The sequence below is a fragment of the Rhodamnia argentea genome, chromosome 8, assembly GCF_020921035.1.
Source record: "Rhodamnia argentea isolate NSW1041297 chromosome 8, ASM2092103v1, whole genome shotgun sequence".
Classification (NCBI taxonomy): Eukaryota; Viridiplantae; Streptophyta; class Magnoliopsida; order Myrtales; family Myrtaceae; genus Rhodamnia; species Rhodamnia argentea.
In genome coordinates this window covers 27,209,955-27,229,005 of record NC_063157.1, presented here as the reverse complement: position 1 = coordinate 27,229,005, position 19,051 = coordinate 27,209,955, and the positions used below count along the sequence as shown (strand labels likewise).

At 40.6% G+C, this 19,051-nt stretch overlaps 2 protein-coding genes across 3 annotated transcripts; both read right to left on the bottom strand.

The window, feature by feature from the left end:
- Positions 1-3,925: 3,925 nt before the first annotated feature.
- Positions 3,926-7,768, bottom strand: LOC115738176 (protein CNGC15b-like). Its single transcript, XM_030670711.1, has 8 exons — positions 7,672-7,768; positions 7,400-7,530; positions 6,635-7,178; positions 6,338-6,550; positions 5,924-6,219; positions 5,612-5,723; positions 5,061-5,297; positions 3,926-4,882 (listed from the first exon to the last, which is right to left on the bottom strand). Exons 2-8 carry the CDS (start codon positions 7,447-7,449, stop codon positions 4,223-4,225), a joined length of 2,112 nt encoding a protein of 703 aa, XP_030526571.1. The 5' UTR covers positions 7,450-7,530; positions 7,672-7,768; the 3' UTR covers positions 3,926-4,222.
- A 1,977-nt stretch (positions 7,769-9,745) lies between these two features.
- Positions 9,746-14,646, bottom strand: LOC115738178 (exosome complex component RRP41-like). 2 transcript variants are annotated; one of them, XM_048283328.1, is made up of 8 exons: positions 14,373-14,646; positions 12,647-12,725; positions 11,886-11,988; positions 11,681-11,801; positions 11,433-11,521; positions 10,766-10,915; positions 10,475-10,542; positions 9,746-10,077 (listed from the first exon to the last, which is right to left on the bottom strand). In XM_048283328.1, the coding sequence occupies exons 1-7, from the start codon at positions 14,512-14,514 to the stop codon at positions 10,480-10,482; spliced, it is 747 nt and encodes a 248-aa protein (XP_048139285.1). In that variant the 5' UTR covers positions 14,515-14,646; the 3' UTR covers positions 9,746-10,077; positions 10,475-10,479. The 2 variants fall into 2 exon arrangements, with proteins under 2 accessions (XP_048139285.1, XP_030526573.1); XM_030670713.2 differs by lacking the exon at positions 10,475-10,542 and having other exon boundaries at positions 14,373-14,644.
- Positions 14,647-19,051: the final 4,405 nt, after the last annotated feature.

Below are 19,051 nucleotides of genomic sequence, written 5' to 3'. Positions count from 1 at the left end.
GGAGTTGACTTGACAGCCCAAGATACATTTCCTTGACTCTGGAAACCTTAACCGCCGTCCCTAGGCATCCGAGGGAGGTTCCTTTCCCTTTCTTCTTGAAGGTCATATCTCAGCAAATAGAAATTTGTGTCGACCTCAGGTTAGCAATGTGCAGAAGGTCAGCGGCATTGCTGACGTAGTAGTGCTCACGTGGCATCCAGTTGACACTGTCTAATCATTAATTGTTGCGAAAAATAAGCGACCGAACGGCAAAATAAATTGAAGAAGGAAATAAATCGGACATCGGATTTACGTGATTCAGTCAATGTAACATACTTCACAGGAAAAACAGCACATAGTTTCACTGTAAGTCATGTGATGTATCGGAGACTATAATTACATTCGAATCACTCAAGTACTCTCAGTATTTTTTGACCCCCAATTGCATCTAATAACTCATGTACTATTTGACCCTCGTAATTTCTTCACGAAATAACCTCTCAATCTCACAAAGAAATTTAGTAATTTCACCACAAAATTTAATAGTCTTAAAACACTTGCGAATTCTTCATGACGTAATTCACGAGCACACCGCGGAATTGATTTTTACGGCCAAAAGCTGCTTGGCCCCCACTAATGGGAAAAAACCAACCAAAATCGACCTCTTAATATAAAGTTCCAATTTCGCATTTTCATTAGATAAAGGCCGAACATCCCAAATAGGAAATCTCCTAAGTGAATTTGGACTTTCACTAACGAGCTCAAATTCGATATGTATTCTAATAGTCTCCACCTAACTCGATGTTTGAGTTAAGTCACAATTGTTTCATTAGAACCAATTTTCATTGCTAGTTTCCCATAGCTCCACACTTCGCCATAATTGTAGACCTCATCAGAACACCGACTCTTCAGGCAACTTTAACCACTCCATAAGAATCTCATCTTTCACAAATAAAGCACAAACCATCGTTACGTCTATACATGTTTGGATATCGAAAATGCACATTGTCAAGCTCAGCGATTATTGCCACCATTGGCTCTATAGCCTCCACCTCTCTATATGTGCAATCTGTTGATCACTGTGTAAGTACCCGCTACCTTAAGAATTTCTTATAGCGAATTCACCTCATGTCGAACATTGCCAATATCCATATAAACACCGCCAACAATTACTCATAACCACAAATATTAGAAACTCGTCCAATTTAACTCCTCTGCTAACAACTGATGAATTTAATTTCGAGCATCACAACCAATGTCCGCGCTCACTTATAACTTAGAAACATGAACTTTCTTACCCTCCCATCAAGCTTACTATCATTCACTTGAACATAACACTAGAAATCAAATATTCTAAGAATATGATCATGAACATCATTACTTGACCACACTTTCTCGTGAGTCAAACATCCAAGCACAACCGATCGGGATCTATTCATCCGGTAGCTAGTCTCACTAAGCACGTCTGCTGGGATTTTCCTAATCAAACCAGAAGTAGAAAGCATTTTATAAGCTCACAAACTCTCCAACATATTATGTTTCCATGTCACTAATGCGGTGTCTTAATATGTCTTCCTTCATACATAAACACAGTTCCACACTACTGTCAATCCACACATACTTTATCATTTTACCAATCTCCTTTTCGATTATAGCACTCAATTGTCCGATCCCGATAATAGCATCAAACTTGTCCCTCAAGACAAATGCCCAAGTACTCCTCGAGTAGTCGTTCATAATTGTTAGCGTAAATCCGGCACTCTTTCTCGAAGGAAGCTACTACAACATAGTTGGATCAACTTTGCAATCTTCGTCGTTTCTCTAACAAGAATACCGAACTGTACTTTCTGCCATTTGCTTAAGTCACAACACCTGAATATTTCAGCTCATTTCGTTAGCCATATGACCACACAACATATCCATTTCACTTAGAACCTTTATATTTCATTCGTTGATGTACCCCAAAATGCACATGGCATAGTTCAAACTCTCAAATAGACGCACTTGATGTCCACCACTATCTCCCTTGATGCCCATACAAACTAATGTACTTGATTCCTCTCATTATCACCAGAGCACCTCAAACAACTTTGAGAACTTCACCTTTGAAGTATCCCAACATCCAAGGGAATCCAAAACATTCAAGGAAATCGTGTCCTTCTTCAAATTTGGAACATGTCCCACTTAAGTCAATGTGCTCATAATATCATCATGCATTCTAATTCTAACATTGGCCAAACCCACGACATCGCATTCAACGTTATTCCCAAACTACACTTTACCACTATTTAGTGCACTGATAAGTGATAAACCAGATTTGATTTTGGTGTAGCATGAAACAAACAACCAAATCCGTATCCGCTTCAAATGATGAATCCTTAGTGATGGACAGAACATAATCATCATTACCAAAGCAACATCAACTATTGTATCAATATCATCAGTAAATTCAACTCTAATTCTCTTACATTTATTGTTCTTCACCTTAAGGTAATTTCTGCTAAGATGTCCCCTCTTGCTACAATTTCAATATACATCACCACTATTCCTAGACCGACTACGTTTATTCAGGCTCGCAACACTCTTGCTAACACGAGCAGACATGGGTTTAACATATTCTCTCTTATGGATGTCTTCACTTAGAATTAAATCGCAAACCTTATCAAACGTCAAGTTATTTCACCCGAAAGAATTACCAACAGAAGTTACAGTAGTATTTCAATTATCAAGCAATAAAGATGATAGATCAAAGCACGTAACTCTTTGTCAAAATCAATCTCAATCGAACTCCATTGACTAATTGGTATGTTGAATTCATTCATATATTTAGCAACCGACACACCTATGATTCATCAAGTAGACCTTATTTATCGCAAAAGGCTTTTCTTATAGGCATTCACTAGTCCCCCAGTATTCTTGTCTTTCACAATACTAAATGCAACAAGACGAGCTGACGTCATTCGAAACACCAATACCTATCTAGCTAGCAAATCTCAATCAGATTGCTTCATCGATTCTAGTTTCTCCTCAGACGGGAGTAAGTGTATGATTTCTCCGAGAAAAAATAAATCCTTAGTATGCATCTTTCAAAATCAAAATGCTTCCCATCAATTTTATCGATTTCTCACTTTTTCTCCACATGCCACCATCGATTTGCTTTAACCGATCCAATCCTAGCTCTGATAATAATTGTTGAGGAAAAAAAAGGATCAAACACTAAAAATAAACTAAATAAGGAAATAAATTGGATAGCAAATTTATGTGGTTCAGTTGGTGTGATATTTCACAAGGAGAGCAGCATAGATTTCACTATAGATCAAGTGATAGGCAGAGATTATAATTGCACGTGAATCACTCGGACACTCTCAATGACTTTCGGCCTTCCAATACAAGCGTTAACCCACACGCTATCAAGCACTCACAATTTCTAGCGAAATAATATTTTAATTCACAAAGGAATTCATAAGTCTTACTGCAAGAATTACTGGTTTCAAAGTACTCGCAATTTCTTCGGGAAGTAATGCACTAGTACGTCTCACAATTGATTGTTATGGTCAAAGGCTCCTTTGCTCAGTAAAGGGGGAAAAACCAACCAAAATCTATACAGGACCCAAACTAGGAATACAACTCCAATTAGGAGAATTGATATCCTTGTTTTGTTCCGGGACTCGGTACAATTTGGATTTTCTTCTTAACTTCCAAATTCTGATGTCCATTGGAAAATGCTAGACATCCCAAATAGAAAATCTCCTAAGTTAATTCCGGCTTTCGCTTATAGGCTCAAACTTCGATACATTTTCTAACATTAATTTCCTTTTTTTTTCTTTTCAGCGAGGACTAAAGAGTTGGGCTACCAGATCATGTCCTTTGAGCAAATAAGTTTGTAACATGTAGTGAATTATGTTCTTCTTTCATGGCCAACATGAAGATTGGTTTCCATTCCGGCCAAGTATAGATTGAAGTAATCACAACCAGGAGACTATACACCACCATGAGATGAGATGCAAAACTAGAACGTTTGCATTTCCAATCAGGAACGATAATGTTGGTCTACCGTGGATTGTTGTTCCATGTTGGAACTGTTCTGCCTTGCACTCTTGCTGATCTAATATACTCCATAATGTTGTTCCACATCAATAACAATCCATCACTATAATGATACACCAATATACTAAAATTGAAGCACACCTTAGTTCTCTGATCAAGATATACACAGGAAAGTGCAAGGCTTCGATGCGCTGTCTTAATAGTCCGCAGAGAAATCCAGGTCCACTGGCTTTTCAACCTTGTTCACAGCATCTGAACCCGACTCCACTTGATTATTCTGATCTCTTCGGGTGCTCTCTATCAGCTCCCTCGCGTACATGTCCCAGAACGACCTCGAAGAATTCGATTTACCTCTCGCGCCACCCTTGTCTAGTTTAGCCTCCTCCTTCAACTTCTTATGACGGCGCCACTTGGATTGAATGAAGCACGCAGCCCATGTGCGCCACTGGTGCGAGTAGAACCTGAACTTGTGCCTCAGTTCTTTGCTATGAAGCCTTCTGAATTGCAATGCCACAAACTTTAAGTCATTGGCCGCGAGAGAGAATGCTTCCACTTCTTTCAACGCCTTGACAGTGCGCGTGGACGTGGGTAAGATCATGCCTTGGCGCGGGTCCAGGGCCCATGTTAGCAGTTCTTCACCACAGAAGTCGCCGGGGCCCAGACGGCACGAGTTGAGGAATCCTGCGCTGCTGTCGTTGGTTGTCCAGGATTCGAGGTGGCCCCGGATTATGAAGAACATGTCTTCGGTTGGATCGCCTTCGCGTACTAAGTACATATTTTGTGTGCACAAAACAGGCTTCAGCCTCTCGCATATTGCATCCAGCGTCCTCTCATCCATTTGATTGAATAGCGGCACCTGTTTAATTCAGTTATAGATAAAGAAGAGTCAATTCTCAAGGAGAGAAAAATCCCTAGGCTCTTCCAAATCTTCTACACAAATTAATTTTCACTTGCAACAAGCCTTTTAAGGATCAAACTACAGAAAGTTCTTCACAACAGGGCAGATAAACAGTGGATATGATTAGCATGCTTACACGTCGAACTAGATCAAAGCAAAGATGCCGCTTGATCTCTCTGCGTAGGTCCATCGGAAGGTCTCTGACAAGGGCTTCTTCATCGACACCTCGCGTTGTTGCCCACTTATACTGGTCATACATCCGAACAGATTGTCTCAGCTCTGGTGGTAGATGTCTATGATGCATCCATTGCTCTGTATCTGTCCTCTTGATCATCCATTGGTCGAATCGAATGGTCGCGGAGTGGAGGTATCGCTGCCAATTAAAGGTAAAAGCATATTTTATCACGATCATAGATTATGGTATCATTAGATTACAGAGTATTCTTGATTCTTAGAAACCAGGAACTTCACAAACTGTGTGAAAATGATACCGCCGTTGATCTATGGTTGCAAGTGATGAAGGCAGTATCATTGAGATAAGGCAGGCATGGATTGAGCTCAAAATGCTTTGATTGGCTTTCAGAGGTAAAATACAATTAGATAAATGGAGGCTGCCAGAATCCATACATGACGTTGCTTATTAAACAAAAAAGGGAAGACATGAAGAAAAGTGTTGATAGAGCTTACTTGCATATTGCCAATGAGCAGTGCAAACAAAAGTAGTCCGTGAGTGGCAAAGATGTTTACGAAGAGTAGTTCACCGACGTAAGTGCCTGGAAGAAGGTTTTGGCCTATATCACTGTTCACACGGATCAGAATAGCGCCTTGTCAGTGGTGAAAGACAGAACCATTCACAGGAATCAGAGGCATGGAGCATCTCAAATTGCACTATATATAAGACAACCAATTTCTTGAAGCTAAGTTCATGTGCAAATTGACATACACCAATCAGCTGGTTCACAACGAGAGTTCATATTGGTATGGACACCGTGCACATACCTCAAGTTGTTCAGACCCCACCAGTAACAGAAGAAGTACTTGCTGAAGAACTCGCAGCCCGCGAGAGAAGTGCCCAGAACAGTTTTGTATATACCCCATTGAACCGGTGTACTGGCACTATTTGGATTGCACAGAGCTGTTGCGTTGGTTGAATCATGCCAGCTGGACCTACCGGGGTATTGCACATGGCGACAGTCGAAGAAATCGTACCGGCATGAAGGTTCTTGATCACAGATGACTTCCCAGCAAAACTCTTGTCTCAGAACAAAATTAAGGTACCAGCAAGCTCCTGCAATCTGTCAGATCGCTCTTTCATGCAGCCTAATCAGGACGAAGACTACAAGTAGAAAAGGAGCAAGTCCTATTTTTCTCACAAGTTCAATCGAAGGAAAAAAGGATTTTCTTGAGACTTACGTGCGCGTACAACATGTAGATCAACAAGTTGAATGCAGCCCCGGCCCATGCTCTCTCTGTTAGCGCACCGCTAGCGTTAATAATTTCCGACCGCAGTGGAAGTAGAAGAAGAATCCTTGGCACGTGCTGGATGAAGATGATGAAGAGGAGCACGTTTTTCGTTTGTATCGTGATTGAACCCCCAAGACCAGGAATTATCGCCCAAATTAACACCTAGAATTAAAATTCTACGACAAATCAATTCCAGCTATTACTTACATCGTAATTAACTGCTATACTTCGACATACTGATAGTACCTGAGGAAGAGGAATAGCAGCAAAGAGGTCGATGTAGAAGCCTCTAGAAAAGTATCTTGTCGCGATCCTTTTCGAGTCTATGACCAGTTCTCCCCTCCCAAACACCCGAGAAGAGGGTGCGACATAAGCCGTCCTAAACCGAACGATAATCTGCGCTGCGTAGAAGGCATCGAGCACCGACCTTATGGTCGTCAGGATGACCTTGGCTGTAGACGCATCTCCTATGCAGTAATTTTCGCTGTCGAGCGACGGCACGAAAAGGAAAAGCGGGTCAACAAACAGAGAGACCACGCATGCCGTCAAGAAAATCCTGTTCCATCTGTGAATGGTTCGGCCTCTTGGATCGAAGATGTAATTCTTCGCCCTCTCGTAGTCCTCCGAGAATACTCGGTGCAGGACTTTGGATCTCAAGGATTTTCCGGTCTCGTGGCTGGTATCCTTCAGGGCCGAGCTAAGGATCGGGACATCCTCTTTCGATGTCCGGCCGGTCATTCTGTCTCTCTCCGTCCTTTGGAGTTCTACCCGGAGGGATTCATCTCCTACTCTGTATTTTCACTTCAGTGTGAGCAATTGTTTCCAAACATGAAAAATTCGTGTTTCCCACGCACACACCCCCAAACAAGCAGGTAATGTGCATCAATGGTCGGAGGTACATGACAGAGGAAAAACCTCAGAATTGCACGATCATCTGTCAACTATGATCAGACGTTTGAACACAGGCCAGTGTAAACTTGCCCAGAAACTCGATCGAGAGAGAGGGATTACCTTCCGGACCTCGACCTTATGCTCGTGCCGCCAAAACCCATTGATGACATGATTGCTTGTGGAATGCAGGGCTCAAGCAGCAAAGTTCAGGAGAAGAACCAACGCAAAATGACTGCAGCTGCAGTTGAAACCTGCAAGAGTGGTGATGGTGGCTATAATTTAACAACAAGGTTATGTCAAAATCGTTTCATGATCATGGCTTGCTTGCTTCCGCAGGAACGATAACGAAAGCAATAGAAAAGAAAACTCCATTTTACAAGCTCTTGTTGAGCTTGATGAACTGTCCAGACATCCATAGCCCAGAAAGCAAAAGTCAAACGTGTGTGCAGGCGTTGGCAAATCGAATGTATCTGTCCCGCTCCCACCCTCCATGGTACTTGTTTATTTCACCTTGAATCTTGAAAAAAAAAAACCTTTTTTTAAATGTTTTCAAAGAAAATGAATTAATTATATAACAATCTTTGGGTCACTGTAATACTAACAGTCTCTTTTGGCCGTAAAAAATGAATAATAATTACTTAAAAATTGTTACGAAATCCACTCTTTTAAGAATTTGTGGCTCACAAGTTACCGTTATTCTCATAACCATTCAAAGACCGTTATGCTAGCAAAGTCCTTTGAGAAATGGTATTAACACTATTCGTAATTTCATTACGAGATTCTTTTTTTTTTTTTTTGGTGGAATTTTTTCATTTAGAAATTAGCGGCTTGTTCCGGATCACACAAAAAAGAAATAAATAACTAATAATTAGAAATTATTGTGGGGTCTACTCCTTTAATAATTTGTGGCCCACAACATGTTGTTAGCTCGTCATTCATACCGTGCATTTATTTCGCACATACAAAATCCGATTTTTTTTTATATGTTTAAGGGCTTTGAGGACTTTGATTCCACAAAGAAAATGTTTAGATTAATATACTCTTCCTATCCGGCAGGATTTCTTTTTTTTTTCGTTTTTTTTCTTTGTACGAGGTTTCGAAGAATCTCATTCATGTGGGAACTAAAAGAATTGTTCCAACCTGAACAAGCAAAAAAAAAAAAAAATTGATAAAAGAAGAAGAAGAAGAAGAAGAAGAAGAAGAAGAAAGAAAGAAAGAAATAAAATAATCTCAAGCATCGAATCAAACCCTGAAAGTTTCTATGGAGCAGTTGATGTGGCAAGTTAGGGCTGATGTGGCGGCCATGTAATGCTGACGTTGCGCCAACTCAACTGTAAATTTGGAAACTTGGAAGAGAAAAATCATGAAAAAATTCACTATCACAAAAATCAAAGAAAAAAATAAAAAAGTGTAAAACAAAAAGGAAAAAAAAAACATAGAGAGAGAGAGAGAGTGGGGGTGGCCGCTTGATATCGGCTGTGAACCGACGAGACCAATGCCGGCCCTCGCTTGACCTAGGTAAGGTTTACCATGACACTTGCGAGCTCGAGCGCGAGAGAGAAAGAAGAATTTAGTTATTTTCATGTATCAAAGACTCTTGGGCCAGGACGAGCTTTCGGCTTTCTACATGCGCTTGCACCTTGGCAGTTGGTAGTGCCTATGTGACAAGCTCATCATTTTGGACGTCGGTTAAGACTCAAACAGGACATTCAAAATAGCTATGAACCCCAATGCAGCGAAACTCGAGGAGGACGGACCGCCGAACCCGCCTTCTCGTCCTTTCGCTGAGGGGAAAAATTGCTAATCATTTTCGAAAGTTTCCTTTTGTTGTGTGTGTGTGTATATATATATTTTTTTTTGGGTGTCACTCTTGATAAATTAAGGGGTCTACATAGCTTTCAAAGGAGGAATTGGATCCCTTTGTTAGCTGGCATTTGAGCCTCCGAAGGGCGGCTGCACTGCATCTTTTTATCGCAATGATGTTATATTCTTGGAAAATAAAGTTTATTTATTTATTTATTTATGCATCATGTGTCTTTCCAAAACAACATGTTAAAAGCATAATTTAGTGCGTTTGCTAGACTCTTCTTCGATTTAGTTGTTGGACCATATGTCATATAGCATCATCTTCTTATTTTTTTTTCCTGATATGTATTAAGTATATCCATCCCTCCCCACATGCGCACATGCAAAATTATCATCTGGCGTCGAATCTCAAATAATTAATACGTTATACGTTGCGCGGGTCAGCTCCAAACGAGTACTTAAATGTACAATAATATAAACCTAGATGTCACCACTTGCATATTGCGAAAGTTCCAAATGTTTAGGATTTAAAAAAAGATCAAAATGCCTAACCGAGGTGAAAAAACCAAAAAGTAAAAGTTGATACAACCTCCTGTAGAAGCTACCATCTGAAGATGAAGATGAAGATGTGCTCTCGTTGTACTATTAATGGCAAAAGAATTGTGTCCTAGGTTCCAGACATAGCTCAAGAACTGGGAAGCCAGGGAACAGGGAAATCACATGCATGCTCCGGTGGCCTGACCGGAATTTTCTATCGAAAGATGTTAGCATCCCGACATTTTCTTGTCTTGAAGAAGAATATATGCAACGACCCGGCTTGCAATCTCTGCGAAATCATGCGGACATAAACAACCAAAAAAGAATGCGGAACAGCCAAGGGTAAAAGACGAAGACGGGGTTCAAGGCTCCTCGGATGCGGAAGCAGCTTCTTTCAGGCATGATCTCATGACCTTCCCAAGCTTCGAGCAGGCATCAAGGCAAAGCTGCATAGCCTGTTGTAAATGCAAGGCCAGTGCTTAAATGACTTTCCATTTCCACAGTCGCCACAACAAGACGGAATTTATACGAAAATCGTAAATGCTAAAGTTGGGGTAAAGAGAATACTGCATTAGTACAAGCAAGACTCCAAATCGAAAGAATATTTTGAGGGACCGAAGATAAAAGTTCATGTTTGAAATCCTTATCATGTTTGCCGATGCAGGAAACTGGATACCTGAATGATATAGATTTTACGTAAACATATGCTTGCTTGCATACTCTTTGCAATCAATTGTCGCTACATGTCAACAATAACAAACAAGAGCAGCTGCTAATATGTACAAGCTGTCCAATAAACCAGGCCGAAAGTAGCTAACAAAAGCAGCCGAGTAATGTGGTAATAAACTCTACCTTGCCTAGAAGTTCTTATAAGCTTTTGTGGATTTATGTGCTTCCCGTTTCGTTTTGACTGGTTTCATCTATAGGAAATGGCTCGAAGAGGAATTTGGAAATGTTAGTTTTTTCTTTCATGTATAAATAAATGCCCATTCAATTCAAAAACAAGCTACCTCATTTATCCTAGTGTCAATTTTTTCACTACCGGGGTAGACTAATTGAAAAGGCAATTCCTGAAGATTTTATACCCTTGGGGCATAAAATCTTCAGGGTTTGACTAATATGTCCAACACAAGACTCTCTTACCTCATTTATCCTTGCACTTGACCATTCGCCGGTGATGGTTAGCTGGGTGACTTCGTAACGAGAAGGCATGCAAGTGATCACCAGACTTCCGTCTTGGTAGCTTTCTTCTTCTGATATAGGATCGATGACAAGATTTGGACCCAAACAAGACTGGCCATGAAACAAACACAGCAGAGAAAGCAACAAGGGGAGAAGTAAATAAGCTAATGTTGTGAAAAATCTGCTGAGGAACAAAAAGAGATCATGTCATTTATTCAATAATGACTACATCCTAGGATACTTCACGCTAATTAAAAAACAACCCAAATACATGATAATTAATAAGATCAAATGGGAAAAAGAGTATCCAAATAAACTAAAGGAACCTAAGGTTTTCATGTACCTAGGTGCTGCTCGTCAAAGTTAAATTTTCCTTATCAGCCCATAATTCAATGAAGCGATGGATGGGGAATTGAACATGAAACGATTCAAATTGTCATAGACCTGACCCCATATCCTGCTCTTGATATATTTAACAATCAGAAAGCATTTATTAGTTGAAGCTCCTTTATGCAGTCTCCCGATTTTGTTTATAAGCACTGGTTTCCAACCCGCAAGTATTATGCATTACGTTTGAAGTGAAAACCTTCAGCAAGGCAATGCATTTATCAACTAATAAGATGCATACCACAGAAACAGCAGCTACAAGATCATACAGCATAATTCCAGCATCTGCCAAGGCAAGACTAGCACAAGATATTACCACAGGGAAATCACCTAGAAACAAAGGAAAAATGGTCAGGATAGAGTTGCAAGCAGTGATGTGGTATAAGCCACAATATATGCATGAGAATGCAAACGAAGTTTCCGATACTCATGTCTTCCTTTGTTCCAGTTCTTTTATTAGCATTCAATTGACAGGAAAAGATAACTCACTCCCGCCAGATTCCAAAACCAGTGCAAAGACATCAACAGTTGTCTTCGGAAAAGTTTCCAACCTAATTGCACCCTCCAAAGCTTTATGAAGCATCGACGAGGACTCTTTCTGATCCGAAACCTAATAAAACTTCTCAGTAATTAGATACGAGATATCGAGGGTGTGAAGGAATTAGAAAAAATTTGTGCACGTGATAATATCAACCTGTCCCCTAACTGCACTGGCAAAAGTTGTATAACTGACATTACAGTTCAATCGGCCGATGTCACTGTACATCATTGCCTTTTTACTTTCTCTGGGGCCAAATCTGAAACAAGACCAACACAGATGTCAAGTTCTCATTCCATTAAGAGTCCAAGGATTGACAAGATTCTAAGAAAACAATAAAAAGAAAAGGGACAAAAGATGTCACCAGAGATAGAGGATAAAAGGATGTCATAACCCACATGACAAAGTAGTATATAGTTCAATCAACTAGCAAGAACCATGAGTTAGCCGCAAAATACGATTCTTTATTATCTTTCGGAATGTGGAATTGCAGCATTCCCTTGAATCACAAGGCAACATTCAAGGCAACTCCAGGAGTTATCTTACTTGAAATGCAACTTTTCATCAATGTCCCTGCAGCCGAGAGTGTGCCTCTATTATAATAAACAAAATATAGCCTTCTTTTTTCTTTGACTGTCATAACCTGAACGACATCATTGTTATCAGGTGTGACGTCATAGTTATCAGGTGTATCATGCTCCCGCCATAAATCCATACAGTGCACCCGATCAAAAGATGCACCAGCATTGTATGAATGACTGGATAAAAAGAGTGCAAAAAACATGCAGCAGAAGGCACATAGGGAAGAATAAGGTCAAATGCAAGTCCTTTTAGTAGATTCAGCCATCAGCATTTAATCTTATCAACATCTTGAAGATTTCCAAATATACATTGCTTTAAGTTGAAATATAACTTACACTGACACTATGACTTTGGTATTGCCAAATTCAGCGTAAGCAGATCCAGCAGCAGCATTAACTGCGCCGGTTCTGAAAACTGCAAGTTAAAAAATCTCATGAGATACATTTCCAGAAGTTAAACTGCGAGATCTGAAAATTAGCCCCAAGCTAGACGAGTTCAATAAGTTGCAGCAGACTGAGGGAGTAGAAACCATAAAGAAAAGTTCAACGAGATTTAATTCCTCATGTCAGAACTGAATCACGGGTGACCTGAGAAATACTCTGAGTCTAGCTTCACAAGTGGACTCAAAGATGAACTGAAACAACTGTGGAAAATATACAACAAATGACCAATTCCTGAGCATTAGAATAAGAAAAATTGTGAGAGTAAGGCTTCTAGCCATGAACAAGAAAAATGAACCACTTATATAAAATCCCCATCTTCATTACCCTGCATTTAAACCTAGATACAGTTCCCACAGTTCAAATTCACTGTCAATCATCAGTTCAGCAAAAAAAGTACAGCAAATAGCCAAACTAGCCAGAAAACGACCAATTTTGAACCAAAAAGGGATCTAGCATTTGTTGCAGGTGCCATGCTTCCCCAGTCAGAAATGCAATCTAAGCAATTTAACAAAATCTCAGCAGAGGAGGAGATGGAGGCATGACCATATGAGTTAGAACCTAAAGGGCAAATGAAGGCTATAAAGAGGAGAAAACAGAAATTAGTGATGGAACCAAAAATGAGAGAAGACTCTAAATAGACTCTTTGTCAATTACCCAGATAAATCCATTGCCATGAACTGTATTCTTTTACAACCATCTCATGAAAAGGAGGTATAGTAATAGGCAAACTTTGTTTCTCATGGGCCTAATTGCAGTGCTATACACTTCTTACCTGAGCCATTCACTAACTAGGGTCCGTGCGTGTTGTCTAGGCCCTTCTTAATATCAAATAAATTAGATAATATTCGATATAATTCTCGAATAAATTAGACTAGAATCCTATCTCAATTTAAAACAGATTAGGCGTACTATGCAAATTTTCAAGGATTAGATGAATTGATTTTTAAAGACAAATTTCCTATTCCTATAATGATTAATGCGACGGGAGGCTCAAGGGTTCTTTAAGCTGGACTTGAGATCTCTTATTTCATCCATGTCCGATTCATTTGGCAATTCTATGATTGAGCTTAAAAGGATCTACCAAAAAGAGTATTTCCGACAATTTGTCGAGTGAGACAGGATCATGGTCCAATTCATTTGGGGATACTGTGATTGAGTCCGGTGTGTCGGCTGAGGTGAAGCTCAGAGCTATGAAAAAAGCCCAAGACAACTCACACGAAGGCTACCTCGACGTCAGAGCATATCATTATGATCCACGTATTCAAATCATTGTTCAACGCAAATATGTAAACCCATCTCTCCTTTCTGTTTCTCCTCCCTAGTTTCTTTCTTCTCATCTTCCCTCTCCCTCTGTTTCTCCCTCTCTCTGCTCTACCTCTACCTCATCGGCCCTTCGCAGCGGGTCATTACAGCAGCATTGAGCTTTAAACCAGATTCCACATGCTTACACAAATCAAACCAGCGCTCCCCCATCAAAATCAACAGAATAAAACAAACCCATGTGACAATAGCAAACAGCAACTGCATAAAAGAACAGAAAAAGAAAAGCACCACAGCGTTTCAGCGAAGCCAGGAAATTCAAAACCAGGACGACGCGGAGGGGTTCATGTAGGCTTACAAGCGGGCCTGCACTGGTGAAATCCGCGGCCATCAGGCCGGACCCAGTCGAGGTCGCCGTCCTTGAAGAGCGGCGGCCGCTTCCTCTGATTCGGCGACGGCGAGTACGTCGAGGGCGTCGTCGTACTTGCTTTGCCGGCCATTCTCTTCGGAACGACTGCGTGCTTTCTTCAGAGCTCAGACACGTATGGTCTCCCCGGCTCCGAGCACGAGGGCACCGAAAGTGGCAGCGACGCTGCGACGGTGACAATTTGGTGCCCGGAAAAAACTCGGGGTTGACGACGGATCCTTCGTGGGAAGTTTTTGAAAGTGGCCTTTGGGCCGTCTTTGCAACAGCAGTGGAAGAAGATACCAGAGAGGAGACCCAAAAGGCTGGCTCAGAGAAGGCCCATCAAACCCAATACACATGGTGCGAAACCCCGGAACGGGAGAGAGAATGTGTGCGCGCGAGCACGAGCGCGCTTCGGTATAGCCCGGTCTCGGCTCGCCACACCCGACTGCCCGAGCCTTCGGGAACTCTACGTGGTGGCCCCACGTGATCGGTAATCAAATGCCATTTATCCCGCCCCCTCATCGGGTCGATGACCCATCAGTGGATTCAGATGGATTCACGGCGTGTCTATTCTTGCCCATTGGGTACTTTGCTCGCATTTGTCCCTAAGGAATGAAACAAAGTAGTACGGTTCGGGCCCGGCTCGAGCCCAATGCAATTCTTAAAGAAGAGAAAAAAAATTAGAAACTTATGTTTCTAACCATATTTTGAAATAACAATATTATCATATGAGCCAACAACAAATATGTTTGAAATAAAAAATTACCCAACTTCCACGTTTTATTATCCAAAAAACCAGGCACGAGGCCTCGAGAGTTGAGAGGGAGTTGGGGTTTGATGACAACGTGCTCGGTAGGTCGAAACTCGTGGGCTTTCTACCAAATCTCCCTCTCCCTCTCGCAGTTCATACTGAACCTTTTTTGACTTTTAAGTCTTCTCTGTCGTCTCTTCTCCTTCCCGTCCAAAACACGAAAGAACCGCCCCTAAACCCGCCCACTTCGACAGATCAGTGCCGGCGGGTTCTCGACGCCGGGGAAGTTCAGCTCTTGCTAACGCCGTCGTTTGAAGGTTAACAAACATACTTCGAATAGAGCTCGCGAGGTATTTCCATTGCAGTCCGGGAGTGATTGCACCCGGTGGGGGTTGCTCTCGAGCTCCCCGTGATTCTTCGCTCGGCATTAGACTATACACGGTTGACGTTTTACGCGAGTACTGCCGGCGAAGTTTGTCGATACGCGATCATATACTTAAATGCTCTAACATCCCTCCTCGATTCTCGTGTAGATCGGACTGTTTAGCCTAAGAACGAAGCTTTGGATGCATGCGAAAATGGAAATTGGGACCCCACGTTCGGATACTTACCACATGAGATTTTTGTAAGATTGCTTACATGTTCTAGAAATTGTGTTACGGTGTGGTTCATATTCCCAAGCACAAGATTGTAGGAGGCTGCCCGGTGGGCATATAAGTGGGCGGCGCCCCCGAGACGCTATAGGGTTCTTATAATTTGAATTTGTATTTTATTGGTAGACTGGTCTTTGGCTCATTAATAGCTACCGTTGCATATATATAATCACTCTCTTGTAATTCAAAGTTATAACAGAGAAGTAGGAGGTGCTAATTATAGTGAAATTTTTTATTGGCTTGGATGTAATCATAGTTTAAGGGTGAACCGACATAAAATCTTGTATTTCGATTTTTCTTTCTCGTTTTTTACTGTCTATTTTGTTGTGTTTGCGTGCCTAATCCTAACTAATTCGAGCTTTCAGATGGGAGCGTGTTTCGATAGTTAAATTATTTTGTGACCTATACTTTTGTTTGTCGCAAAGTTTGATCCACGACATCTCGTTTCGTGTACAGAGAGAAGAGTCTAAAACGCAAGGTGCAGAATATCTTGGAAAGTCAGCGATCGAGCTGCTTTCTCTCCGAAGCGAAACCTGTGAGGGCTTTTACGCCGTCGTTTTCAAATGTCCGCCGATAGTTATCTTGACATTTGAAGCTGAACATGCATTTAGAAAAAGTCGAAGGTTTTTTTTTTTTTTTGAGACCCATGTGGATGATATCTGGAGATTCGGATCCGAGTAAAGAAGCTAGTAGTGGTACCAATCTGAATTTGACCTCTTTTTCTCTTTTTGTGTGTTCTCTGCTCCGCCTTATAAAGTTGAGATAGATAAACTCTAGGGTTATTATACATTTTTGTTTACCGTTTTTATTTTTTTTTTTATTGTTTTATTTTTCGGTCCGCCGGCCATCGACAAGGTTTGGCGGTGGCCGGCGAGAGGGAAATGAAGAAAAAAAAAGTAAAGAAGAAAAACAGAAAAAAGAGAAAAAAAAATGAAAGAATTCAAATAAATACTAAAATATTATTAAAATTCCCCCACATCAATGCCAACCATGCCATATAAGACAACCGGCGTCCACGTCAACAACTTCTAGGAAAAATTGATCGGATTAATTTAATTGGCAAAACGTGAAAAAGTTTAGGACTCGATTGGAAAAATTTAAAAATTTAAGACTAAATTATCACAAGTGGAATAAGTTTAGGACTTTTTAATTTTCCCGGTAATGGTTTGGATTTTTTTTTATACGCAAATTATTTTACGGTACAAATATCACGGGATTGCGAATTTCGAATTATTTGTGACACGGTAATGAGTTTATACTAAACCTAGATTTTAAATTGATAATTAAATAATTTGGTCATATGCAAACACCTAACAATGATCTGTTTATTTTAGGTGGTCTTTGGAATTAGACCGGCCAATCTGTCTGATTCTCCGGCGGTCCCATGAAACCGATCGCATGTGCTTGTAACATATATTCACATTTTAAATATGTAGAAGGACCCCTACCAATGTAAGAGTTTAATTGAATGTTTCAAAGATTTTTAAGAAATAAAATTAAAACTAAAAAAAATTGTCGGTTCAAGTGAGCGATTTCCCCCTTAAAACAGAGAACCGGACAAACAATTGCCGATTCTATTCTTATGAAACTAGAAACCAATCCGGTGCTCCTAGGAACCGTACCAAATCAGCCAATCCGATTAGTTCTTTTTGCTCACCCTTAGCTTGTTTCGATCTTTTCTTAATAGATGAGAATTCATTAAAGAAACATAGTTCTCAATGTACTCGAACAACTTATTAGAGTATATAACTCTAGAAAAGTAGAAAACAAAAGAACAACATATACTAAGGGGAAAAAAAATCGTAAAGCTATATTTTGTAGGTAGGATAAAAATGGGATAGAATAAAAAAAAATTATCTTGTGTTTGATTTTTGCTTAGGATAGAATAAGTTCGAATATAAAGAGGATATAGCTCGAATAAAAATATCTCATGAGGAAGTCAGATAAAGGTGGATGGATTTATTATATCCATAGCATGAAAGTTATTTTTCTCGAATAACAAACTTCTTGAATTAACATAATTAAAATAATAATTTGAATATAAATTGTACATGCATTCGTATATGAAAAAGAAGTTTCAAAATAACCAAAAAAAAGATTTCGATATCCTTTATTTCTTTATTATTTATAGATTTAAATTTCTTTCCATTTTTAGAATATTACATTAAATTACTATACTTGCGGGGCGCAGTGGCCTCGCCAACCCTAGCGAGGCCCCGGTGACCCCCTTCGGCCATCCCCCACCCCTCGCCGGCCGTTGCCGGCGATGGTGGGGGTGGTAGCGACGAGGGCTCACGGCCCTCGCTACTGCAAACTCACGGTTCCCTTTTTTTTTAGGCTACTTTTCTATTTAATTTTAATTTTTTTAAAAAAATAATTATTTTTAAGTCGAACAATCCACGTGGAAGCCACGTGGGTTGATTTTTTTGAAAAAAAAATTGACACGTAACATTAAAAATTTAATTAAAAAAAGCCACGTGTCTTGCTTGGCCGGAATTAACACTTAAATAATCATTTTTTTGCCGGAATTGGCACTTCAGTGATTGGTTTTTTTTTTTTCGATTTAGCACTAAAGTGATCCGAAAAAAAACATTAGCAATAAAGTGAGCGTCGTATATAAATATTGACACTCCTGCTGTACTTTGGTCATAAAATGATACGTTAAGTGACACTATAAATTGTAAGTGACGTGTTCAATTGTGGACCACGCTTTCCGATATCGTTGAGCATCATAATCCTTTGTACATCACTCCCAGTTTTTCTCGACATACTTTCGGTCCGTCGCCATGTCGGCGCTTCTATCATTTCCCTTAACGTAGAAGCAATCGTTTCGCCTCCAGATAATGACGGAACGCGACGTGGCGAGACCAAACTACCCCGCGTCTTCATCTGGCTAGCACGACAGCGACCTCGTTAACCCTAAATTCCGGGAATTTGGCGGAGCGTGAATCCGATCCGGTAAACCGGGTGGGGCCGCGAATCGACGTGGCCCGGGATGTCGCGACTATCGAAACGGGATTATACCTTGTCGACGGTATTCGCCAAGAGGGACAACGTTATATTCCTCCTCCCCCCCGCGGCTGGAATGTTAAACGGCGATAATGACTGGTACCTACCAACAAAACATGCGCGATTCAAAGACGCACCTTCGCATCTACCCACGGGTTAACCCACGTTTGGTGTCTCCTCCGATACCACGTTTTCTCGACCTAACCGAGGAGCGG

Bases quoted from the DNA above. Each gene is read 5' to 3' on its own strand.
- LOC115738176 (XM_030670711.1), bottom strand. From the start codon at position 7,449: ATGTCATCAATGGGTTTTGGCGGCACGAGCATAAGGTCGAGGTCCGGA. The intron at 6,551-6,634 runs GTACTATCAGTA...TTTTAATTCTAG, and splicing joins CTGCTATTCCTCTTCCTCAG to GTGTTAATTTGGGCGATAAT. The intron at 4,883-5,060 runs GTAAGCATGCTA...TGAATTAAACAG, and splicing joins GCTTTGATCTAGTTCGACGT to GTGCCGCTATTCAATCAAAT.
- LOC115738178 (XM_030670713.2), bottom strand. From the start codon at position 14,514: ATGGCCGGCAAAGCAAGTACGACGACGCCCTCGACGTACTCGCCGTCG. The intron at 11,989-12,646 runs GTAAGTTATATT...GTCTTGTTTCAG, and splicing joins ACCAAAGTCATAGTGTCAGT to ATTTGGCCCCAGAGAAAGTA. The intron at 10,916-11,432 runs GTATGCATCTTA...TTTCATGGCCAG, and splicing joins TTGTAGCTGCTGTTTCTGTG to TCTTGTTTGGGTCCAAATCT.